The following is a 26,332-nucleotide window of genomic DNA, read 5'->3' as shown; positions in this document are numbered from 1 at the left end:
TAGAAAACACTTTATCCTAATCTTCTAAAATATATACTCTCCACAAACCTAATGTGACCATTGTTCAGTCTCTGTGATATATATCAAATATATAGACTAAATAGTATAAAAATGATCTGATTTAGATTCTCTCCTAGTTACTTTTCTTTGATATGTAAGGCGTTTAGAAAGAGCTAGACTGTGATTTAATTTGTTGGCAGCTGCCCAGATTGGCAGGGGTGACCCAGTCAGATGGACGGCATATAAATAATGTAGTAGTAGTTGTTAAGGAAAATTCTGGGTTGAGAGACTACTCAACAGCCCAGCTCCTCGGGGTACCAGTCCCCCGCGGGTCCATGCGGTCAGTAAACGTAGGAAATTCCAGACAAGCAATTTGGAGCAAAACAGCAGTCAGTAGGCTTAGATCCTTTATTGTTGCGCAACAGGTTCAACAGCAGCAAGTGAACCCAGAGCATGGGGCAACATTGACTTTTAAAACTTCCCACCACATCCCAGAATACAGTTCGCACAGCATCATTGATACATCATCTTTACATCACTGACGTGTCACCAAAGGGAGGGGTAGACAGGGGTTACACTAGTTCAACCTTAGCAAACATGTCCAGACAAGTCCTTGGTCCAAGATTAGCATAGGCAAAACATGTCAGGGCAAGACCCAGGTATAAGATTAGCATAGGCAAACACCTCTGAAGTCCCATCACCCAAAGTGCAATAGAACTTCCTTTGCATGTCCGGACCCCTATGCAAGACTGGTGATGGGATTACCGTATTTTTCGCACCATAGGACGCACTTTTTCCCTCCTAAAAAGCAAGGGAAAATGTCTGTGCGTCCTATGGAGCGAATGCAGGGGGGAGGCAGGCGGGAAAAGCCCCCAAGAGCCGCACACAAGCTCCGTGCGCTCTTGCGGGCTTTTCCACAGGAGGGAGAAGGGACTGACTGGCCGCATCAGTCCCTTCTCCCACCTCCCAGAAAAGCCAGGAGAAGCCGCGATCTCTTTAAAGGGGTTGTGCGGCTTCTGCGGGCTTTTGCGAGAGGTGAGGGAATCCCCCCCACCTCCCAGGAAAGCCAGGAGAAGCCGTGATCTCTTTAAAGGGGTTGCGCGGCTTCTGCGGGCTTTTGGGAGAGGTGAGGGAATCCCCCCCACCTCCCAGGAAAACCAGGAGAAGCCCTGCGCAGCGTCTCCCGGCAAGGAGAGGCTGCACGGGGCTAAAGGGGAAGCCAAAACAGCGAGCGGGATCCATCCCGCTCGCTGCCTTGGCTTGCTCCATAGCCGCGCGCAACCCCTCCGGCAAGGAGAGGCTGCACGGGGCTATGGATTCTTTAGCCCTGCGCAGCATCTCCCGGCAAGGAGAGGTTGCGTGGGGCTAAAGAGGAAGCCAAAACAGCGAGCGGGATCCATCCTGCTCGCTGCCTTGGCTTGTGCCATAGCCGCGTGCAACCCCTCTGGCAGGGAGAGGTTGTGCGCAGCCTGTACGCTGCTCTTTGGGGCTGGGGGGGGGGAAAGATTTTTTTTCTTGATTTCCCCCCCTAAAAACTGGGTGCGCCCTATGGTCCGGTGCGCCCTATGGTGCGAAAAATACGGTAGGTTTTCCTTGGCCAACAGTCAGCTCAGCAATTGTCACTTCTGGTTACTTCCTGGAGTCCCTTTTTCAAGGGCAAAATAGCGTTGGAATGGAAGAAACTGGCAAAGGAGTTGATTTTATATTATTTTTAAAGCTAGGTAACTTCCCTGAGCTGTCAAGTTGAAAGGATACATTCAGGCATAATATTTGTAACATTTTACAACTTTAAAGATGTGCCCTCCCCCGTAATTTCCGTAACATAGTAGTAGTAGTAGTAGTAGTAGTAGCAGCAGTAGCAGCAGTAGTATATCCCAAACTCTACCCAACCAATAATCAACCAAGGGAAGTGAGCAAGATTTCCATTGACAGTCTATTGGCATTCATGACACCACTAGTAATAGAAATACCAGTTTCTTATGAGATACTGTGGGATTTGTATTGCTTTTTATCAAAAGCAAGGCCAAGACTGGATCTGGTGTTAGTGATTGATCTATGATTTGAGGGATAATGCTAAAAACCTGTATCCAAACACTATGTAAAACTTGACATTCCCATCACATATGAATATATGTTCCAATAGTATTACTGCCTCACCAGCATAGTGAAGAGATGTTTGTATTGATTTCTGAAAGCCATGCCGGAGTCCAATACCACCTAAGTATTGTTTTTAGAGTGGATTCTTGAATCCTAGAAGATAGTAGTTTTCAATGGAGCATTTACTCAAATTTGAACCTACTCATGTTCATCAATCTGAAATTTAAGGTCACCATCCCAGGATATCCTAAGTTGCTGGGAGGAGCCCATTGCCTAGCTTATTAGCAACTTGTAAATATTGGATACCAAACCTTTAAAATTCAGAGATGTTTGAGCAACTAAGGATTCAAAAGTAGAGAAAGTAAACAATCCCCCTTACAAGGTAGAGATTTAGCATATGTAGTAATTTGAATTAACTGTGGTATATTTCCAATCTTTTCCTTTAGGGTAGACATGGAAGGATGACTATTAGGAATAATATACTTAGTTCTATAAATTCCTGCTGCCTTCCATTCTTTATATTGTACATATTTATCTGTAAGGCAGAATGATGGGTGGTCCAGTACGGGAATTAAAGGGGATGTGAACACCATCTCTTAAAGTGTTTAAAGTGGTATGATACTGATTTAAATGTATAGTGCAGATGGGGCCTAAAAGATTGAGGACACAAGAAATTTAGAGAAGAGTTCTGTATTGATTGCTGGAATTGAAACCATAGCAGTTTAGCTGTAATTACATTTTGTACAAAAATATACACTCTTCGCTACTGACTATGAACTCTGTTAAAAATTCTGTATTTAGCAAGAAGTTGAGAAGTTTACAGATCTACAGAAACTCTACCTCTACCTTCAGCTGCCTTCTGGTCCTAGCAATGGAGAGAAAAGGTATGTACGTGTCAGAATAGTCATATAATTCACATTTGCTGCCTAATTTCCTGTTGTTTGGTGTGACAAACATATGTTTTGTTGAAAGGCTGCTGAGGAAGTTGGAAAGACAAAGAAGTCTGTACCTTGTGGCAGTCTGGCTGTGGCTCTGTCCCACTGCCCAGGACCAGACCTCATCATTGGGGTGGGGTTAGGGTAATAGGCATGATAGAAAAGTGGGGTGGGGGTACTGCCTTTGCTGACCAGCTCCCTCTCCTTGCTGTCTCTGCCATTGTGGGTGGTGATAACTTTTTGTTCATTAGATATTATCTTTCCCTTCCTTTGATATCTCAAAAGTACACCTATATTCGAGGTGTTGGCAACAGGCAAAATTGCAGAAAGCAGATTGGTTAAGAGTCCAGGTGATCTATTGAAATTGGAACCTCCATGGAACCCGAGTCTGCCAGTCTGTCCTTCCTCTGCTTTGGATTCAGTACACATTGTACACACATGGTAATATCGCAATAATAAAAGTCGTCCTAATTGACCCCCTTTTCTCCTGGCTCAGCGATCAGCTGTCTGTGTCATCCAGCCGCGCCCAGCAAATGCACGCCTTCTCCTGGATCCGTAACACCTTAGAGGAGCACCCGGAGACATCCCTCCCCAAGCAGGAGGTGTATGATGAGTACAAGTGAGTGTTTTCAAATGTATTGTGGGGAGGTGGGTTTACTTGTGCACTGGGAGAATATCAAGGAGGAGGGTGTCCCTGATTAAACAATGAAATACTTACTTGTGCTGCAAAGCAGAACAGCACTGCACAAAGCCGGGCAGGGGGAGCCCTCTTGAATAGTGGCGGTCAGGGGTCGGCAACGGTTTTTGAGGCCGAGCTGGTCCACTCCCTGGCAGACCTATCGGTGGGCTAGAGTGTGCGCACCTGGACCCGCTCGTGCGCTCAAGCTATTTCCAGTGCTCTTCCGGGTCGGAAGAGCGTATGCACATGGGTGCTTCTCTGTCCCGCGTACGCTATTTTTGGCGCTCTTCCAACCTGGAAGTCGGTCCCCGCGGCGAGAAAAAAAATGGCGCTGTGAAAAAAGCATGGAATCCCCACACCAATCCACAGAACCCACTGCTGCCGCACACTCGCCTAGGCATCAGCCGTGATGGGCAGAGCATGGCATGTGTGTGGCAGCAGCACCCTTTCCAGCTGTCTGAGACCACACTTCGCTTTTCTTCATGGGCAGGCCGGCCCTCCTGCTAGGTTCTGTCTCACTAGGAGAGTTGCATGGGCTCAGCCAGACAATGGCAGAATTGCTCGTTCAGCTTTCAGGTTCAGTGTGCTGGCAAACGTAGCCGAGCGTCTCTCCTCCCGTGGCTTTGTAAATTATTAATCCCCGTTGTACGGCCTATAAAAGTGATCCCTTGACCCACAAAGGCTGCATGGTAGATGGCCGAGGCAACAGTGCTGGCGTGTGTGTGAACCAAAGGGCAACAGTAAAAGCTATTTGAGTGCCGAAATGTACTAGATGGAAGTGGGGTGCTTGTCTGGGCACGGGAAGTGTTTCATGCCCTCTGCTTTATGCATAGCACAGTATTAGCTGCTCGTATTTTCAAAATCATTTGCTGCTTCCCACATAAGGTGCTGGTTGTCACACCCTAAGCTGTGCACAGCACTTCTGCACTTGCTAGTCCGGCATGAAATTCTTCCCCCTTTTAAAGGCAGCCCTGTGGGTTCTGCCGTGCCCTTTCCCTCCTGCTTGAAGGCTTTCCCAAGGAAACCCCCAGAGGGGGTCCCCATTACAGGTGTGTCTCAGATGTGGTCCTCAGCAGCTGAGGAAAGCTGCCTCTTGGATTCTCCCCTGGAAAGGTCACATCCGGGCTGTGTGGGCAGGCGATGATGGGCGCTGCGGTATCCTGCCTCCACTGTTAACTTGAACTGCCACTCCTGCCTGTTTCCTGCTGCACTTCCGAAGAGAAGGGAGGACTTTTGGGGACAGGTTATAACTTAGTAGTAGAGTGCGGGCTTTGCAGGTGGAATGACCCAAGGAACTTGTTTGGCTAGGGATGATGGGACCTGGAGTCCTGCAGCATGTTGGACCATAGGTTCGTCATCCCTGGTTTAAAAGGTGCATACTGCTTTTCCAGAAAGTAGTCTAAAGCACTTTGGAGCTGATTGACTCAACATAGATGGCCCTCATTTTGATCCTGTGCCTGATCCCCTGTTTTTTTTTGGGGGGGGCCTTGGTTGCTTATCACTGGAGGGGCTGTAGCTGAATGAATGACAGAGCACATGCTTTGTGTGCTGAAGGTTGTAAGTTCGGTTCCCGGCACTCCCAGTTGGCAGGCAGCTTTCTGTGGCCTAGTCAGAGCATACCACTGACCAGGACTTTGGGGAATTAATAGCTGGACAGTACCATGTTGGCTACCCTGGGTTAGATAGGCCAGTGATTTGGGGACAGGCCAAAGCTATATGGATGGATCAATCTATGGTCTTAGCATATAATGTGCATTAGCAGTCTAAGACAATAGCCAGTTACATCTGAGCAGCATAGTTTCCTATTTCTAAAAAAGGTTGCGTGTGAATGAGGGGGAGAACAGGCTTGTCCTTTTTTTTTTTGCTTGGCTTTAGCCAATTCCAGTCCTTCTTAATGCAGGAGCAGGAAGCTTCCTACCTGCGGGTCTTATGTACAGGTATTACAAAAGACTGACTAGAGTCTTTGGAATATGTACTGGCCAGGAATCAAAGATCACACGGGAAATGTTGAATTGTTTGTTCATCTGAAAACTTTTGTAGGCTGTCGGAGGAGCACCGTTTGGAAAACTTGTTTTGCTTTCTTGTCCAAACATGGTGCAACATTTGTGAAAATTATACTTATAAAATATGAAAGGGGGTGGGTGGGATCAGACCTGTTACTTAGGGACACTTACCCATTATATGCAAGCCTCTTTGAGATGAACAGAACCTCTCCAAACTGAGGCAATGGGCTGTGAAATTGCAAATGCAATTTAGTGTAAACAGGTGTAAAGTGATGCACATTGGTCATGGGGGGGGGAATCTTCGTTTCACAGTTATGCTGCTGGGGTCACTGGAGGTGACTGACCAGGAACAAGACCTTGGGGTTGTAGGGGATAGCTTGATGAAGGTGTCGGTCCAGTGTTCAGCAGCTGTGAAAAAGTTGATCCAGGAAGGGAATAGACTTCCAGGACTTCTGGGGAGGAAGATGGCAGAGTAGGCATCTCTTGCGAGATAATTATGTGGTGATTAAAGATAGCCAAGCCATAAGTCTTGGTTGTCACACTCTCTCTGGGAAGACAGAGAGAACGGAAAATAACATCTGATTCTCTGAAAAAGCAGCTTTCCATGCTGGGAGACTGAGAAGTTTTGAGGGACCCAACAAGAGTGAGTAACCTAGACCAGAGGAGCTGCTCAAACACCTCATAGTAGTCCTGAGAGTGAGTCCTTAGGGCGTAAGGCCAGCAAAACCTCCATTTATTTTAATTACTTTTGAGACTGTTAGAAATTACAACTGAAGTGATGGTTGAAATTTGAGTCTGGAATGTGAACTGATTCCTGGCTTAAGAAGAGACAATCATTAAATAGCTGAATGCAAAACAGAAAGCATGTTTTAATTCTTTGTGTCTAAGAAAGATTCTAAACGGTTAAGGGGTGTTCCAACTGTTACAACTCTTTATTTCATTTTGTTTTATTTTTAACCTTTCGTCCCTTTGGTGAAAGTGCTGGCTTCAAAAGTTAAACTAGTTTATCTATGCCACTGTGGGAAAAGAATGTGGTCTGGAGATAAGGAGACTAAGATCTTAAGGTGGAGAGTGAATTGTTAATAAAATCAAGAACATTCAGTATGGCAGAAACACTGTTGGGCACCCCATTGACTGCTGGCATCGTGCAGCAACTACTATATGAGCAATTAAAAGAAATCAGGGCTGAGATGGATAACATGGTGAATGAAAATGGAACAGATAAATAATGTGGTTAAAGAAGACACAGAACCTTTGGGTAATAATACTGATAAAGGACTGTCAGAACAGGAGTGTGGAATGGTAGAGCTGGGAAGGTCCACCCCCTTCTGTGTGAGACAAGAAGTAAGTTCTACCTTTGAGAGAGGGCTTTGTATTTACTTTGGGTTTTTTGTTTTTTGCTTTTTAAAATTTAGATTAGTTTGCTTTTTATTTCATTGTATGATGAAAAGGTTTCCACAAAAATTTATGTGGAGAAAAATATAAAAAAAACTGCCAGTATCGTTATGCCGTTATACATATATGTGGTTGAGACCATACTGGAATTCTGTGTACTCTTCGAGTTGCCTCACCTCTGAAAGGATATTGCAGAGCTGAAAAAGGTTTAGAAAAGGGCAACTAAAATAATTAAGGGGTTGGAGCAACTCCCTTGCAATAAATGGTGACAGCATTTGAGTTTTTTAAATTTTGAGAAATGGTGACTAAGGAGAAACATGAGGTGAATAAATGATGGATGGTGTGCAGAGAATGGATAGGCCTCTCTCATAATACTAAAGGTTGGGGACATCCAATGAAGCTGAATGTTAGGGCAGACAAAAGGAAGTACTTCTTCACATAGTTTAACTATGGGATGCACTCCTATGAGGTGTAGCGATGGCCACCAACTTGGCTGGTTTTTTAAAAGGATTAGACAAATCCATGGAGGGTAAGGCTAGTAACAGCTACGGCCCTAGTGCCTGTGCTCTACCTCAATGTGCCTTTGAAAACAAGCTGGTGATCGCAGACGAGGAGAGCCTTCTTGCCGTGTTCAGGACCGCGACATAGCGCATCATAGCGGACATGCGGTTGACTACTGCGGGAATGGAATGTGGGGCCAAATGGACCCTTTGGCCTGAGCCGGCTTAAGTTGTCACTAGACAATCTCATGGGGAAATTATCCTGGGGATGGGATGGGATCAAACTGTAGCTGGATTCATGTGGTCCATAAAAATGGTTGGAGCTGGTAGCCTGGAGGCAGAGTTGGGCAACCAGGTGGCTAGACCCAACCAAGGAGGCATGCGGGGGGAGACAGAGCAAGGCAGCAGCCTCTGTGACTGACTGGGACCCCTGCAGCTAAGGCCACTGTGGGGCTGTCCTGAGAGGGAGCCTGGCTTTTCCAGGGCTGCTGACCCTGTTTCTTTGGTACTCCAGGAAAAGGCCAAAGCACCAGACATGTGGATTCGGCCTTAAACGCTGCTTTGCTGATCTAGATAATTTAATACTAATTATTTATTATTTCTACCACACCCATCTGGCTGGGTTTCCCCAGACACTCTGGGCGGCTTTCAACAGAACATTAAAAACAAGATAAAACTTCAAACATTAAAAACTTCCCTAAACAGGGCTGCCTTCAGCTGTCTTCTAAAAGTCGGATAGCTGTTTATTTCCTTGACATCTGATGGGAGGGCGTTCCACAGGGTGGGCGCCACTACCGAGAAGGCCCTCTGCCTGGTTCCCTGTAACCTCACTTCTCGCAGTGAGGGAACTGCCAGAAGGCCCTCGGAGCTGGACCTCAGTGCCTGGGTAGAACGATGGGGGTGGAGACGCTCCTTCAGGTATACTGGGCCGAGGCCGTTTAGGGCTTTAAAGGTCAGCACCAACACTTTGAATTGTGCACATAAATGTACTGGGAGCCAATGTAGGTCTTTCAAGACTGGTGTTATGTGGTCTCGGCAGCCCCTCCCAGTCACCAGTCTAGCTGACGCATTCTGGATTAGTTGCAGTTTCCGAGTCACCTTCAAAGGTAGCCCCACGTAGAGTGCATTGCAGTAGTCCAAGCGGGAGATAACTAGAGCATGCACCACTCTGGTGAGACAGTCCATGGGCAGGGAGGGTCTCAGCCTGCATACCAGATGGAGCTGGTAGACAGCTGCCCTGGACATAGAATTGACCTGCGCCTCCATGGACAGCTGTGAGTCCAAAATGACTCCCAGGCTGCGCACCTGCTCCTTCAGGGGCACAGTTTCCCCATTCAGGACCTGGGAGTCCCCCACACCCACCCACCCCCTGTCTCCCAAAAACAGTACTTCTGTCTTGTCAGGATTCAACCTAAATCTGTTAGCCGCCATCCATCCTCGAACCGCCTCCAGGCACTCACACAGGACCTTCACCACCTTCACTTGTTCTGATTTAAAAGAGAGATAGAGCTGGGTATCAGCCTTGCCCCAGTCCTGCTCTCATTCATTTCTACTTGCTTCCCTTTTGTTTCAGGAGCTATTGTGACAATCTTGGATACCATCCGTTAAGTGCTGCTGACTTTGGGAAGATCATGAAGAATGTCTTCCCCAACATGAAGGCTCGCCGTCTAGGCACAAGAGGAAAATCAAAATATCCTTTGTGGAAATGTCTTTGAAACCATTTCACTTAACTTTCCTGGAAATCAGGGTCAGCATCAAAGGGTGGCATTCCCCTGGACCTGTTCCTCCTCTTCACTGCGGCAGCCTGCTTGTTCACCTGTCCTTCACTCTTGCAAGGAAGCAACAGTGGCAGGGAGGAGAAAGAAGGCTGGCCATTTGCTCATTGACATTGTCTGGCAAGAGCAAGCAGACAATGGCAGTGGTGAGGCCAAGGTAGCTTTGGCCATGAGTAGGGGGAGCACAGGGGGGCAGTTTGCCTCACTATAAGAGTGGGGGTCCATTGAAGGCCTGGAAGGAACAATAGAAAGACAGAGCTCCTCTCTTAACCCTTGATCATTTTTGGATCATGCCTGCATTTCTGCCCTTAAATTCAGAAAGGACGTTCTGTTGACCAGTCAGCTTTGTATCTATGTTAGGTCTGTGTAGGAAAGTTAATTTAATGCAAAGGGAAACAATGCAATTTTACAATTATTTACACCTTAATTTTTAAAAATCACGTATTGCTATAGTGGACTTCGGAAGAAAGCTTTTGTGCAGATGCCGACACTCCCCAACCTTGACTTCCACAAAACTGCCGATGGGGTAAAGTAGACACCTGAGCTGTTGGGCAGAATGATTAAGACCTTTTAGGTAGAAGAAAAGGGCTTTAAGGAAAGCTGACAGCTTAGCGTTGCAGAATGAAAGATCACTGGGTTTGCTTTGCAGGAGTTGGAATGTTTAAAACGAAGGGATTTCATTATGTAGTAAAATGGGAAGGAGGCACAGCCTTTTAAAACACAAGGTAAACCATAAGGTCAAAGACTCCTCTGACACTTGAGCTTGTTACATTTCGCGTACACATTGGGTGGGAAGAGAACAGCTCCTCTGCTTTCAGAAATATACTGCATGTCACTTTGGAAATGTTGGGGCCAGGTGCCTGCCACAAGACACAAAGAGCATGTTTTCACTATATATTTTTGCATCTGTCCAAATGCAGATGTGACCACCTCATGTCTGCAAGCAGTAGTGTGGGAAATGGCATTAAAAGAGGGGGCAGATTTTATCCATAACTTTTTTTGGGGGGGAGAGCATCTTTGGGGGCCCTCCAGATGTTGCCACACTCCAGAATCCCATCACCACCATCCATAACCATTGGCTATGTTGGCTGATGGGGACTGATTGAGACCATCAACATCTGGAAGTTCCCCGCAGGCATTCCATAAGCACTTTTTTGAAATGAGCAAACCTGATTTCAATTTCCTTTTGTTAAAATGGTTACTGAAGCTTAGAGTATGTTTTATATCAGGTGTAGGAAATTTTGCAGAGCCACCATGACAGTGTCTGAAATAATTTTAAAAGGCTAAATCAGAGTGGAAAACCCACTTCAGGTCCTTCAAGAACCCCAACATAATGCCAGAATTCTTTTACTTACCTTACTGTGTTATGGAAGGGACACCATGGAGCTTGTGGCAAAAATAGTGAATCCTTTTCAAGGGAAGCAAAGTATCAACAAACCCTCACTCAGGCCTTCCTTAAGCAGCAGCTCAGTACTAGCCCCAATCTCCATGGCTAGATTGAAATGCTGTGTACTTTTCACGTACTATAGTGAAGCTGTTGCTGTTGCTCAGGGTCTCCTTTTTGTTTTTGTTTCAGCTGGAAGGGGCAGAGTCCTCTGGGCACCTGCAGAGTGCCGACGAAGAGGTGGTGTCAGCTGCCTGCCAGCTGGTCTGCCAGTGGGCCCAGAAAGTGCTGAGCCAGCCCTTCGATTCCGTCTTGGATCTGGCCCGCTACCTGGTCAAAAGCCACTACATAGGCACTAAATCAATGGCAGCTTTAACCGTGATGGCTGGTGCCCCGGCAGGTGAGGAGGTTTGGCTTAGTGCACCACTTGATGTGCTGTTCCTGGGAGGAGAAAAACTGTTGGCATTTTCCATGTTATAAGGGAGCGGGGTTGGAGAGTTCATATTCCCCTGCTATAAATATGAGTGTGGTGGGCCCATGCTGAAATCTCAACAGATTTCTCTTGAAAAGGCATTTTGGGACTTTTGGTTCATTCTTGTTGGCCTGTCAGTAATCCGGTTTGGGGAGCAGAGTTTTCTATGCACTGGCTCCAAGGATTATTGCATGTTGTCTGTCTGTCTGTCTGTCTGTCTCTCTCTCTCTCTCTCTCTCTGTGTGTGTGTGTGTGTGAGTGTGTAGTTAGAGTTCCATTATCCTGTACACTGCTTAGAAATATTAAACATATTAGCGGTTTGGAAGTACTTCTTAAAGAAAGAAACTTTAACAAGGGGGCCACTTGGGACAAATTCCTTCCTATATTAAACTGAGGGTGGTACAGTCCCTGCAGTGGGATACTGCTATTTCACCTGATAGGTGAGTTTTCTGTATGCAGGGTATTTTATTGTTAAATATTTCCCCACTGTATGACCGGAAGCAGAAAAGGAAGGCCTTTTCTCCTGAAAGTCCGTGTGCCACTTGGCATGCAAGCATCTCTTATCTGCCTGGGAAACGTTTGGTCTCTTGTCTAGAGCTGCAGCAATGACTCTGCGTGGGGGGGGGGGGGGAAACAGGCCTAACTCTGCACCATGGAAAGACCCACCAGCTATCTGGTTGCAATACAGGAGGGCCTACAGACTCCTGCAGCAGGTGGACTTTACAATCGTTTAGTTGTTGTTATTTCCATTTTACAACTTCTATTTTCATTTCTGTATACAAGGAGGAGACTTGTGTCTCACAGAGATGTGTTGGCTGGGGACCTTACAAAATTTATTCACTGCCACCTCCTGCCAGGCATTTGAGGTGTTCTTAGGCAACAGTGGGAAACTCCCGGCCTTTGGGCCCAGTTGGGCCTGGCACAGGTCCCAGCTTGGCTCATGAGGTGTTTCCCCACAAACCATGCCTGTGTGATGTCATATGTGGGGCAGGTATGTCCAAGACTACAGAGGGATAACTGGAAGCTTAATGTGAACTTCCAATTCAAGTGGGGCTCCTCACTGGGAGTTCCTTACCTTAGCCGAGGATTAAAGCAAGACCCTTTGAAGGCACACACCCTGCACCAGTCAGCTGATTAGTGCCAAATGCACGCCTTTAAAGGAGGTTACTGCAGCAGCTGACCAGCAGTCACAACGACCGCCTTTGAACTTGGACAATACTTGTTGTGGTTAAGCAGACTGTGTGGCTTTTGCAGTTGTAGTGTTGCTGATAAGCCTGGTGTTGTGCTCCTCCAGGTACCTGAGGGCACAACCCTCTCCTCCTGTGCAAGTGAATCCGAACTGCGTCTGAAGAGCTCGGCCGAGGATTGTGTGGGCCATCGTTTCCCATGCTGGTGCCCCCCTGCCATTTGGGACTACAACTCCCATCAGCCACAGCATCGTATGACTGAGCTGGCTGGGGCTGATGGGAGTTCTGGACCAACACAGCAGGAAGGCTGGTGTAAGTGCTCAAATGGCAGGCCTGCCTTACCCGCCCTCCTCCTCATCTTTTCCAGGAATCAAAGGGATCCCCCAGCCTTCGGCTTTTGTCCCAACCGCAGAGAGCAATTCCTTCCAGCCCCAGGTGAAGACTCTGTCCTCCCCAGTTGATGCAAAGCAGCAGCTGCAGCGGAAGATCCAGAAGAAGCAGCAGGAGCAGAAGCTGCAGTCGCCTTTGCCAGGAGAGTCCCCGGCCAAGAAGGTGGAGGGCACCACCAGCAATGGGGTCACCAGCCTTTCCAATGGGAGCCCAGCCATCTTGTCTCCTCAGCCCATTGGCATTGTCGTGGCTGCTGTTCCCAGCCCTATAACGGTAAGCTGTGGGCGTGGATGCTGGTAGACACAGGGAGCCCTAAACCTTTTGCTGACCCCCCCCCCCATGGGCTTCCAGGTGGGTAATAAATTGGGGTGGAGTTATCTTGGGTACTGTGTATGATGATTAGTAGAGGAAGACAGATGAATTCAAAGTTATTTTCTCTGGAGATTTATTTGGGGGGAATACATGGAAGGAATTGAACTGATTTGTAGCAGGCTTTTAAAAAAAATTTAAATGGGGTTAAACAAATGGAAGCGAAAGTGATTTGGGGTGATCCGAGGGTGGGGTGCAGATTTATTGTAGAACTTTTTCTGGAGTGATTTGGATCAGGAAATTATCTGGCTTGGCCTTCTGTGACATTTAAAATCTAAGCGTGAATCTATAAATAATAAACTAGCATTTACGGATTTTATGCAGGTTTGCGCCTGTGGCCCTGTGCTTTCATGTACCTTGCAAGATCCCTGACAATTGGGAAATGCAGCTATGCTCTCATTTCTTGTTCCTTGGTGAGGTCACCGGACGGTCGGGGGGGGGGGGGAGAGAACAGGAAGCCTGGGGGGGAAGAGGGAGGGGAGGAGTCTCCCTTGCTGAAAAAGTGGAATAAGGCAGGTAGAGAGGTAGGAAAAAGGTGCAGCTGAGAATCAACATGTGGCAGCCACAGGGAGTCACATGGAAGTTTGACGGTGACAATGAAGAGATCCTTGGCGATTTTGTGAGGGTTGTGGACTGTCAGTGCAGCAGAGTGGACGAAAGATGAGTGTCAGTGGACAGCCCACTCTAAGAGTTTGGACAATAGTTGGTGAGGCAGGAGGTGTTGAGGAAGCCTTTTTTTGAGAATGGGGAAGAGACACGTGTTTGGAAGCTGCAGGAGTTGATTTTTGATCGACATGAGTGGGTCAGAGAATAAAAAACATAGGGCATGGGAGATTGTAAGGTGGGGGGCTGTGTCAAACAGGAAGTAGTGGAAGTGGACAGGAAGGAGACTTGCCTTCTGTAGACCAAATTTGAGCTGTTTAGTTTTGCTGGGTGACTGGTTTTATAAAAGGAGTAACTGGAACCTCATTTCCCTCCCCCCACAGGTGCCGAGGACCCGGCAGTTGGTGACGTCGCCTAGTCCTGTGGGTTCAGCCGATGGCAAAGTTCTCCCGCTCAACGTCCAAGTGGTCACCCAGCATATGCAGTCGGTCAAGCAGTCACCAAAGACCCCCCAGAATGTTCCCGCCAGCCCTGTTGGGGATCGTTCTGCCAGGCACCGCTACCCTCAGATCCTGCCCAAGCCTGCCAACACCAGTGCCCTCACCATCCGATCCCCAACGACAGTGCTGTTCACAAGCAGCCCCATCAAGACCGTTGTCCCTGCTCAGCACATGAACGTGGTGAAAATGACCACCATCTCCCTCGCTCCGAGCAGCAGCAGCAGCGCCGGCAGCACACCGGTCAAGCACACGCCTTCAGTGGTCAGTGGTTCCGGAGCAGCCGACGAGCTGAGGACTGTCCCGCAGATTCAGAATGGGTCCGTCGTTTCGCTTCAGTCTCCAGGGCCCAAAGCTGGTGGCAGTGGAGGAGCAGCAGGAGGAGGCTTGGCTCCCTCTGCGTCTTCAGTTGAGGTCAAAATGGAGCCAGAGGCAGCCCTGGAGGAGACAGTGCTGCGGTGCCAAGAGAACTCAGACGCCTCTAAAGTTGCAAAGGTTGCTCCAAGCACCTCAGTTGGGCAGCAGAGGAAAGGTGAAGCAGAACTGTGGAAAGGTCAAGCCGAGGAGGTCCGTGGAGAAGGGAAATGTGTCCAGGGCTGTGACACGAGAGCCGAGGAAGCAGGAAGGAAAAGCCTTGCCCAGCCCACTGAATCCCACCCTGTTCCCACATTGGAGATCAGCCCTGGCACGATCACTCCCTCGGTTGCTATGCAGACCTTCTCTGGCACCAGCATCCCTGTGCCTCCCGGTGGTGACAAAGTGTGTGCTAAAAGCCCAAGGAAGCGGCTGCCATCTGCCTTTACAGACTCCCAGGGCCCCCCAGTCAAGAAGCTCTCTGTGGGGCAGGTCTCTGCAGCCAGCACAGAAGCCCCAAAAGCGGGAGGTGTGAAGAAAGTGCAGCAGAGAGTGGTGGCTGTGGCCAAGAGCGACGGGGCTGCAGCACTTGTGCAGGTGCCTGGCAAGGTGACCATCAAAGTCCATTCTGCGGTGCCCAGCAGCTTAGTGACCACTTGCCCCCTGGACGCCGACCTTGTTCTTGACTCCAGCGATCCCACTTTAGGGCAGCAGCTGGCAGACTCCTCTTCAGACATCAAAGTGAAGTTGGAAGGGAACGTGTTTGTCTTAGAAAGCAGTTCCCAGCCCAGTGACGGCTTTAGCCCCAACATATGGCAGCATCTAGCAAAGAGCTCCGACTTTGCCCCTCTGAACTGCGAGCAGCAGCCGCTGCAGGAGGACGTCGGTGTTATGGCTCTTGCGGAACACGCTGGCGGCTCGGAGGCCTTGCCGAAGTCTGTCTGGGAGCCAGTGCACTTTGAAGGGCTCCAGCAGGCAGCTGCCTACGGCCAGCAGGCGCAGAGCCAGGGGCCAGAGCCCTCTCTGGAGCAGCAGCTGCAAGCGCAGGCGCCAAGCCAGTTAGCTTTGCAGCCGGAGCTCAAGGAGTTTGAGGATGCCGCCTCGCAGTCCAACGAGAACTTCTTCTCCTTCGACGACGACCTGACCCAGGACAGCATCGTGGAGGAGTTGGTGCTCATGGAGGAGCAGATGTCCATGAACAGCTCTCACCTGTACGGAAGCTCCTTGGGCATGGCCCTCCAGAGCCAGGGGGCGGCCCAGGGGGCATCCCTGTCCTCTCACGCGAGCAGCACCCACTTCTACCACCCGATCCACAACAGCGGCACCCCTGTCCACACCCCAACGCCCACGCCCACCCCGACACCTACTCCCACGCCCACTCCAACGTCCGAACTCATTGCGGGATCGCAGGGCGTGTCGCGAGAGAGCCCCTGCTCCAGGATGGCTCAGACAACGCCCGTCGACAGTGCCCTGGGGAGCAGCCGGCACACGCCAATCGGCACACCCCATTCCAACTGCAGCAGCAGCGTCCCGCCGAGCCCCGTGGAATGCAGGAACCCCTTTGCCTTCACGCCCATCAGCTCCAGCATGGCCTACCATGATGCTAGCATCGTCTCCAGCAGCCCCGTCAAGCCCATGCAGCGGCCCATGGCCACGCACCCTGACAAAACCAAGCTGGAGTGGATGAATGCCGGGTACAGCGGAGTGAGCAACCCGCCCGTCTCCAGCCATGGGATTCTCCCGAGCTACCAGGAGCTGGTGGAAGACCGCTTCAGGAAGCCCCATGCCTTCGCCGTTCCCGGCCAGTCCTACCAGTCTCAGCCACGGCACCACGATGCCCATTTTGGCCGTGTGACTCCTGTCTCTCCCGTCAGCAGCGCCAGCAGCAAGCAGGAGGGCTTCGCTGTGCCTGCGCCCCTCGACGGCAAAGGGGCGTGTTCCTCCCATAACAGCAGCTTCAGGTGCCGGAGCGTCAGCCCTGCCGTCCACCGCCAGCGCAATCTCAGTGGGAGCACCGCTTGCCCTGCTGGCAATGTGCTGCGCTCCAGCACGACGACGGCCGCGACCGCAGCGCCCTTCGGCAGCCCTGTCACTCCGGAAGTCCACAACACCTTCAGCGCCGTCCACGCGGACGCGAGTGCCAGCAGCCTTGCGCAGAGGAGCCAGTCAGTCCCCTTGACCGTCATGATGCAGACGGCTTTCCCGCCTCCTCAGAAGCAGGCGAATTCTAAGAAGATAACAAATGTCCTGCTGAACAAGCTCGATTCGGATAACGATGACGCGGTGAGGGGCCTGGGGATCAACAACATGCCCTCCAACTACACAGCCAGGATGAACCTGACCCAGATTTTAGAAACTTCCTCTTCCACGTTTCCGAGTGCCAACGGCCAGAACGTGCTCAGCCCCAGCCCTTCGGTTTTCGAATTCCAAACACCAAGTTACCTCACGAAGAGCAGCAGTGCTGATCACACCCCTTTTGCTCCTGGAGATAACCAAGCACAATCGGAGCCTCTGGAGGAGGAGGAGCAGCAGCAGCAGCAACAGCTGGATTTCAGCAGCACCGTGAAAGACTTCCTGGGTGAAGGCAGCCTTCAGAGCAGCCAGCAGCTGGCCAACCAGGTGGCTTCTGATCTCAGCAATGTGGCCTCCGTCTTCTCCAATGACATCAGGTTGGCTTCCGAGCTCTCGGGAAGCATTAACGATTTGAACACGCTGGACGCCAACCTGCTCTTTGACCCGGCTCACCAGCAGGGCCAGGACGATGAAGCAACACTGGAAGAATTAAAGAACGACCCCTTGTTCCAGCAGATCTGCAACGAGTCCATTAACTCAATGACTTCGGCAGGTTTCGATTGGATGGAGAGCAAGGACCATCCTGCTGTTGAAATGTTGGGTTGAATCTTTTTTTAAAAAAAAAAGATTTAAAAAAATAAATAAATATATGTAATATGATGTATGTAGCACACTGTATCTAAAAGACAGACAGACACTTTGTATTTGTCTTAATGGAAGTGCCTCCTGCAGCAGAAACATTGACTATGACTTAATTGTGGCATTTTTACAAAACGAAAAAAAAACCCAACAACAACCAACACCTTTTGCTCCACCAGCTGCTCTATTCTTCAGCAGGGAATATTCAGTCTTACCCATTTTAAAGACTTTTCTGAAGGATACAGCCTGATCCAGAGCCAGTATTAGATTTTAAAAAATTTTACTTACCGAACAGCACTTTTTTGCTGTTGCAAAAGAAAAAGTGGCCGGGGAGGTTCCAAGAGTGTAGTGAGTCTAAATTGCTAAGGAAAGGGGCTCGCCAGTTCCCCAAGCAGTGTTACCTGGCTGCTCCTCCCTCTGTTCATTTCAGTCAGTGCTGCCCTGAGTCCCTTGTTGGGCTGCTGCTCCCTGGGTTACCAAGCAAGCTGCACTGGAAGGAGTGGAGGCCACGCAGCAACCGTGTTCCTCGGATGGAGAGGGCTATGTGCACTTGGGTGTGGACACGGGGCCCTTGCACATGCTGGCGCATCCCTTGCGCTGGAGGGCCTGCACACATCTGTGAGGAGCGAGCCTGTAGAGGAAACGGGGGAAGTGGTCCAGGAGGCAAGAGTTCCATGTGTATATCAGCACAGGTTGCTTGGTTGGGTGATGGACTTTAAATGGCTGCTTCCCAAAGATTCTGGGCTCGCTATCGCCCCCTCTGTTTCATTGCTGTTAGAGAACCACAGAGGTGGGGGTCCCAGCTGTGGATAATGGCGGAGGAAGACTTGGGTAAAAACTGACCATACAGCTTAGAAGGTGGACAGTGTGAGAACGCTATACTTAGACACCAATACAACTTAAAATGACAATAAAGGGCTAAAAGGGGGAGCGGCAGATAGGAACTATCAAGGAATGAGAAAGAAGCACTAAAATTTTATTGGGAAGTGTGTGGGGGGGGGTGTGTGCTTAGCCTTCTTTAGTTGCTTGAAAATCTCAGCTTAAAAATCTATCTGTTTTTATTGGTTTTAATATCCTTGAGAGGAAATGTATTTCTGAGCCTTGAAACTTCATAAGACTTCATTCCGTTCTGTTTCCTATTTATTTATCAGAATTGGAGCAACCTGAAGTTAAGGTGGAAATGGTCCCAACCCATCCATTCTCGCTTGTAAACAACATTTGGGGTGCAGAAAAGCAGTTGCCTCTTCACTGATGTGCAGCCCCTCTGCTCTTTCCCGAGAAGCTGATAGAAAGAACAATTTTCATAGAGCCATAAGTGCTACTAGATGCCAGGGGGTACAGACATGCCATGGGATGTATTTCAGAAGCTACCCTACACAAACCCAATGGAAATGGATGGGGAAAGATGCGTAGGTTTGTTGGTGCCCCATGTACGCCTGTTGCAAGCGGATGCGCCCAGCAGGAGCTGCCCGGGGAGTGTGGCCATTGCCTTTCAAAGGGCTGTGAAGAGAGAACGGTCAGCCATTAGCCAGCTGGGGCCTTACTCAGGCAGAAGGATCTGTGCCAGAACTGTGACTTCACCTGGGAAACCTTTTGCCAGATCCATTGTCCAATGCTGTGGGAAGCTGTTCCCTGGGGGCTTGTGCTGTGTTCGCCTCTTCTTGTAATGTGGGCTGATCATTTTGCACCTGCCAAAACCCAAGTAAGGTGTCAGGGCCAGAATATTTCTGGGAAGGAGAGAAAGAGAGAGGAGCTGTTGCAAATGGCTGCCCATGAGACAAAGCAAGCAAAAAATTCACCAGCCAGTCATGGCAGGCTTTTGAGACTACCAGCCGGTCAGACGTAGATTGTGCCCTGATTGTTGGCACATGTAGGGCAGTTCCAGAGCAAAAGGTTTTAGGGCAGCAGTTCTGGTTAATGTGCTCATGAGGAGGAAGTTTTCCCAGTGTTGTGCCTCTGCATTCAAGGTGCTGGAATCCAGGCCCCGTGACAATACTTCATTTCAGGCCCCACAGGGGTTGCCAGCGTCTTACTCCATGTATGTGAGCCATAGCCAGCCCCTTTGGCATCAGTGGGTTGGGGGGCAAGGAGCAAGGGCCAAGGGGAGTTTCCTGGCTGCTTGTGTGTTCCTGGATTTAAGGCAGCAGTGTATAGAAAAGTTGACTTTGGAGGTGAGGGCAAAGCAGCAACTACTTACCTGGGTACCCCAGAGGTTTCCACAGCACATGCACCCAGTATATTGTGGTTTTTTAAAAAGAGAGAAATCCGATTTCTGCATGTTTTTTGGTTATAATTTTTAAGATTTGTGTGTGCACACATGTTCTTCATTAAATAAAAATATCTGGCAAGTACAGAGAATCAAACCAAACAAGAGATTTCCCCTTTCCATCTAGGTTTTGTCCTGGGTGGCAGGATAGCTGTGTGTGTTTGTGTGTGTGTGTTCTCACATCACAGGCCCTTAAAGGAGGAATGCTGGCGTATATTTTGAGCACTCCTTGGCAGAGAGGGATGCCTCCTTCACCCCTGCCCAGGCATTACTGCTGTGCAGATGGAGGTTCCCATTGGGTTCTCTGCCCCCCTCCAAGAATGGCACTCTTGGTTTGTCCCTAAGGTGGTGGTAGTGAAGGTGTAGCAGCCTGGAGGTGGGAGTTGTACATGTGCTGCTCACCTTCATCATCTGTCTGGCGCTCCTGATTGGCCAGCAGGGAGCTCTTGCCCACATCCAGATCAATTGGGAGTGGAGCACTTTTTTGACCGGTGACCCACCTTTAACCCAAAATGTGTTGGATGCATTGTAGATACAGGTTTGAGCATGGACTGTAATGTAGATACAAGCTACAGGTGGCTGAATTGAAATCAATTTTAAATGTGAGACATTCAAACTTATCATGTGACCACTATCATTTTGTCTCTCCGCCCCCCCCCCCCAAATAAATAAAAGAAAGGCCTGTTACCTTAATTTTGAAACGCCACTGGTAAATCGGACTGAAGCGATAATTCTGGGAATTCTGCGATAACTTAAAAGCGAATTGAATGGAAGTTAGGTTTGCAAGGAGGACCTGGGGAGCCAAAACTTTTTCACACACACTTCATGGTGCTAGACCCAAAATGGGGTTTTGTGTATTGTTGGCCTGTGCTTATTTTGCGGTTTCCTCCGTGTGTTTGGGGTTGTAATGGGCAGCTTGCTGGACCCCTCCTTCTTCCTGGTGCTTGCAACCCCTTCTGCTCTCTGCCTGCAGACAAGTCCCTGCTTCACACCAAAGTGTGCCATCTCCGGGGGAGGCAGAAGCCCCCTTCTGCCAGATAAGACCCCTGCGTAACAATGATAATTTCAGTTGTTCAGAGGGTTGCTCTCCTTGGCTAAAGGCGAATGAACTTGCACCCCCATGTACAGTATTGCCAAGAATATATTTTGGATTTGGCTGGCCAGCTTGTTGGACTGTGTGGGGTTCAGCTATTGCACTAAGGCTTCTGTTGAACTGTGGCAGGCACATTCCTTAGGATAAATGCAACAAATTTGACGGCCCACGGATTATAAAAAAGAGTGAAAAACAATGACTACAGAAAACTTTTTTAATGTGTTTCATTATTAAAAGGCAAAATGTCATGCAAATGACAGCTAACTTGTCTTATGTAGCAATGTGCATTGATCTCAATGAGATGTTTCTATTTCTTATTCTCTTACGTGAGAATCTTACAGCAGGAAGAAAAAAAAAGAACTGTTTTGTTTGCCTCACCATGTTAATACATGACCACCTGATGTGCATGCGTGTTCTCTTGACTTACCTTGTACAGTGCTAGGTAGACTCTTGTAACCCACTCTTTTTCATTATTATTATTTTTGCGCTGTATTAGATCTGGGTCTGTGCTAACCAGACAAGCATAGCTGAATCACCAGTTAGTTACCTTTTTTTTTTTTTTACGTTTACTAATTCTGCTTAGTTATTGTTAAATACGTTACTTTCTCATTATCTTTATTGCTCTGGTGTTGGGGGGGGGGGAAACCCTTTTGGCATAATTTTTTTCATGAGAATTCATGAAGTAAAGAATTTGCAAATAATTGCAATAAGCACTGACTTTTGAACTGAAAAAGAAGGAAATTGTTTCTTGGGCAGTGCAGCATCTGAAGTTTATATAAAGTCTTGTACTATACTTTTGTGCTTTCTATAAGGAAAGAAGAAAAAAACCACCCTCTCTACCTTATCATCTAGTGCACAGATTCTTCTCTCTCTCTCTCTCTCCCCCACCCCCAGTGTTTTGTTGTCTGTTGTACCTGCTGAAATGACAGTAGTTGGATATTGCAGTAGCATTTCAGTTGATTTTTTATTGAAAGTGCTCAAAATTTGTTTTTTTTTAATGTTTTCAGAAACAATAAAACATTTTATATTAATCCGGACTTGAGGAGCAATTTATTACAGGGACACAGGTGTTAAGAAATACTGCAGGGGAGGGTGTGTCTCTGCAATGTGTGTGGGAAAGGGTGTATGCAAGACCTGTACAAGCCCCATGGAAACAAGCATTAAATGTGATAAACAAGAATGGTTCACATTGACAGGTTCCTTTGGAGCACTCAAACTGCCTTGCTTATGATTCACAATGTATGAAGCTGCTTTAGACTCGGTCAGACCACTGATTGAGCTAGCTCAGTGTTGTCTACACCTGATGGGCAGTAGCTTTCCAAGGTTTTGGATGGAAGTCTCTCCCAACCCCACCTAGAGATGCCAGGGATTGATCTTGAGACCTTCTGCATGCAAATTATGGTATATGCTCAGCTACTGAGCTGTGGCAATTCCAAAGATATGGTTATTAATTGGGGGAGGGGTATGGGCTGTCCAAAGACTGGAAAACTGACTAGAAAACCCACTTTACAAAGTCACATCTCAATATCTTCCTCAGCTGGTGAGACAAATAACGGGGACTGTCCAACATGATGGACCAAGCAGTGCCAGATTACCAAATAGGCAGGGCCTATGGTCATAGCTGTCAAAGTTTTCCTTTTTTTAAGGGAAATTCCCTTATTCCAAATAGGATTCCTCGCAAGAAAAGGGAAAAGTTGACAGCTATGCTTATGGGCCCCACTCCTTTTCGGAGCCCGACGACAACTGATCAAAATAATACAGATTTGATATTGAAAGAAAATTACAAAAATGTATTAGGAGATCATTTATGAGGCCCCACCCCACCCAGATTTCAGCTGCCTAGGGGCCTCCACGGGATTTAATCTGGCACTGGGACCAGGAAACCAAATTCTGCAGCCAACCAAGAAGCTCACTGAGTGACCTTGGGATCAGTCACTCTCAATCTAACATACCTCACAGGCTTGAGATAACACTACTGTGGAGACAGAGCCATATCTGCCACTTTGGAGGTACAAGGCTAGGATAGAAAAGTAAACACCCTTTGAAAAATTATGTGGGAAACTACTATATTTTTCCATGTATAACACTAGGTTTCCCCCCTTTAAAATGTCAAAAATTAGGGGGTGTCTTATACACGGATAGTGCTGAGGGTGGACTGGCGATTGGCTGCCACGAGCAGTGGGTGCGTCTTATAGACGGGAAAATACAGTATATATTTCAGGAGGTTTTCACCCTCCACTTGGATGGAAAAAGCTCTCAAGATTGCCTTACAAAAAACCAGTAGTAAGAGAGTTGCGGCCCTCGGGCTTGCAATCTAAAGCATCTTGAATCTTTTCCTACCTAGGAACCATTTTTCATAGGCACCCATATATTTGTATGGTGACAGACAGTGCTGCTGTTGTGACCCACCTCAGAGCAGACCAGGACCCAGTAGAGGGTCCTGACCCACCAGTTGAAGACCAGTGAAACACCAGGAAAACGAAGGGAGGGGGGGGTGGCATAATGGTTAGTGTGTGGGACTATGACCTGGGAGACCAGAGTTTGAATCCCCACTCGGCCATGAAGCTCACTGGGTGACCTTGGGCCAGTAAATGTAATAAATAAGTAAATAAATAAGTTGCATCTGTTCCTCAGGACCCACCCAGGATGGAAATGAAGCAGAGGAGAGCTGCTGGTGGGAGCTGCCGCTTGGCTGCAAGATAAGTCACGGCACCATTGTTATTGTTGTTGTTTAGTCGTTTAGTCGTGTCCGACTCTTCGTGACCCCATGAACCAGAGCACGCCAGGCACTCCTGTCTTCCACTGCCTCCCGCAGTTTGGTCAAACTCATGCTGGTAGCTTCGAGAACACTATCCAACCATCTCGTCCTCTGTCGTCCCCTTCTCCTTGTGCCCTCCATCTTTCCCAACATCAGGGTCTTTTCAAGGGAGTCTTCTCATGAGGTGGCCAAAGTCTTGGAGCCTCAGTTTCAGGATCTGTCCTTCCAGTGAGCACTCAGGGCTGATTTCCCTAAGAATGGATAGGTTTGATCTTGCAGTCCATGGGACTCTCAAGAGTCTCCTCCAGCACCAGAATTCAAAAGCATTAATTCTTCAGCGATCAGCCTTCTTTACGGTCCAGCTCTCACTTCCACCCATCACTACTGGGAAAACCATAGCTTTTACTATACGGACCTTTGTTGGCAAGGTGATGTCTCTGCTTTTTAAGATGCTGTCAAGGTTTGTCATTGCTTTTCTCCCAAGAAGCAGGTGTCTTTTAATTTCGTGACTGCAGTGATCTATTTATTAAACTTACTAAGACACCCTTGGTTCCCACCCCCCTAAAAAAAGCAACTCAACGACAAACAAACACACACAATAAAACCAGCATAAAACAAACCATACAAAAATCCAAAAGCCCACTCAATCTTTTTTAAAAGGCCAGATTAAAGCTTCCCACCTGTTATGTACTGAGTTGAATAGGATCCAAACTGTAGCAGTCTGATTGGTCCTAGAACAATAGGATCCAAAAGGCAGCAGTCTGATTGGTCCTAGAACAATAGGATTCAGAATGCAGCAGTCTGATTGGTCCTAGAACAATGCAGCAGTATGATTGGTTGGCAGGAACCACCCAATCCTGCTCCAGATAGAAGTGAATCCACAACCTGATTGGCTTACAGTAGAATTCCAGAATTAGCCAATCATGTGCAGCCCATTGTGTAAATAATGTATATAAAGCAGATACTGTGAGGGGACATTCATTCATTCCTCCTCACCACTATGAGCTGAATAAAGAGCATGAAATCACTTTGCGACTCTGAGTATATTTCACTGGCGACGAGGATGGGATTCCGCTGAGCTGACTGCCACACACAGCACCGCAGCACCGCCAACTGCCGCACCGCTGCCTCGCACCGTGTATCCAGGCTTCAGCTCCGGGGCACAAGGAACTCAGAATGGCAGCCAACAGCAGCTTCTCGCCATTCAACCCAGCATCTGGAGACTGGGAAGCGTACGCCTCCCGTTTCACCTTCCTCCTAGAAGCCAAAGGGGTCACCGACGAAGAAGACGCCAAGAAGAGGGCGATATTCTTCAGCGTCTGCGGAGAGGAGACGTTTGAAATCGCCCGGGCTCTCCTTGCGCCTGAAGACGTCGCTACTGTTCCATACAAAACAATAATGGAACAGCTGAAGGGGCACTTTTCGCCGCAGCCCTCAGTGGTGGCTCGTCGAAATGCCTTCTACGCAAAGCGGCAAGCCCCTGGGGAAACCATAACTGGGTTTGTGACCTCTCTCCGCCAAGCCGCCCGGTTCTGCAACTTCTCAGAGCTGGAGAACATGCTTCGTGACCGCCTCGTCGGTGGCCTGAAGGATGAGAAGCTGCAACGGCGCCTCTACGCTAAGAAGGACCTAACGTTCCAGGTCGCTCTGGAGGAGGCCCTGGCAACAGAAGCTGCCGAGAGGTCGACCCAAGAGGCACGGCCGAGCCTGCCATCCCAACCGAGGGTCCACCATGAAGACCTCACCGACGACTCAGGATCCGACAGGGAGGAGGTGCACCGAGTACAGCAGCGCACTCAAGCAGCGCACAGACCACAGCTGCCTCGACGAGAAGGAGGGAACTGCGCAAGCTGCGGGGAGAGTCACGAGAGGAGGACCTGCCGTTTCCGCAACGCAGAGTGCAGGCAGTGCAGAAAATCGGGACACATCGCCCGGGTGTGTCGGGCTCGGCCCACCCGACACCAGGCATCAGATGACCAATCCAAGAGCCCCAGGTCCCGGGGCCCAACGCACCAAGGCAACTCGACGGAGCTCACGGACTTCCAGGTATACCAGTTGCCCCACCCCAACGTAGAGAAAATTTATGTAGAGGTACAGATAGAGGGGGCCCCATGCCGCATGGAGCTTGACACGGGTTCAACTCTATCCATAATCTCGGCAAGGACCTTAAGGAAACTGTGTCCCACTGGGGGTCCCAAACTCAGGCCGGCCCCATTCACCCTCCGGGACTTCCAGAAACGTAAGGTCCCCACAATGGGGGTGGGGACCTTCAGGGTGCAATACCGAGGGCGGACGCGGCAACTGGACTTGCTTGTGGTCAAGGGCCCCTACATTAGCTTACTGGGATTGGCATGGTTTGGACCACTGGGGCTAGCTGTCACCGGGGTGAACCACACTAGCTCACAAGTGGACGTGGACGCCATATGCAAGGAATTTCCAGGGGTTTTCGATGGGAAATTGGGACAGTATACGGGCCCCCCCATTGCGCTACAGCTTGACCCCGCAGTACGACCGGTCAGGCTCAAGGCCCGCCGGGTCCCGTTCGCCTTGAAACCCCGTATAGACGAGGAATTGGACCGACTCGTAGAGCAAGGAGTGCTGGAGCCGGTGCCTAATGCTCCCTGGGAAACCCCAATCGTCACAC

General features: G+C 48.9%; 1 protein-coding gene across 2 annotated transcripts in view; it reads left to right on the top strand.

Moving 5' to 3' along the window:
* Nucleotides 1-21,961, top strand: part of RFX7 (regulatory factor X7) — a 44,841-nt gene extending 22,880 nt beyond the window's left edge. For both annotated transcript variants that reach the window (XM_080980670.1, XM_080980671.1), the window contains exons 3-9: nucleotides 2,899-2,981; nucleotides 3,529-3,651; nucleotides 9,183-9,299; nucleotides 9,826-9,910; nucleotides 10,961-11,168; nucleotides 12,795-13,090; nucleotides 14,173-21,961. In XM_080980670.1, coding sequence (XP_080836796.1) covers nucleotides 2,899-2,981; nucleotides 3,529-3,651; nucleotides 9,183-9,299; nucleotides 9,826-9,910; nucleotides 10,961-11,168; nucleotides 12,795-13,090; nucleotides 14,173-17,538 — 4,278 coding nt within the window. In that variant the 3' untranslated portion in view covers nucleotides 17,539-21,961. The remainder of the gene's footprint in view (nucleotides 1-2,898; nucleotides 2,982-3,528; nucleotides 3,652-9,182; nucleotides 9,300-9,825; nucleotides 9,911-10,960; nucleotides 11,169-12,794; nucleotides 13,091-14,172) is intronic.
* Nucleotides 21,962-26,332: the final 4,371 nt, after the last annotated feature.

The sequence above is a fragment of the Podarcis pityusensis genome (genome assembly GCF_964106645.2).
Source record: "Podarcis pityusensis genome assembly, chromosome: 14".
NCBI lineage: Eukaryota > Metazoa > Chordata > Lepidosauria > Squamata > Lacertidae > Podarcis > Podarcis pityusensis.
Note: the sequence above shows the minus strand (reverse complement) of the source record. Positions and strands in the feature narration are given on the sequence as shown.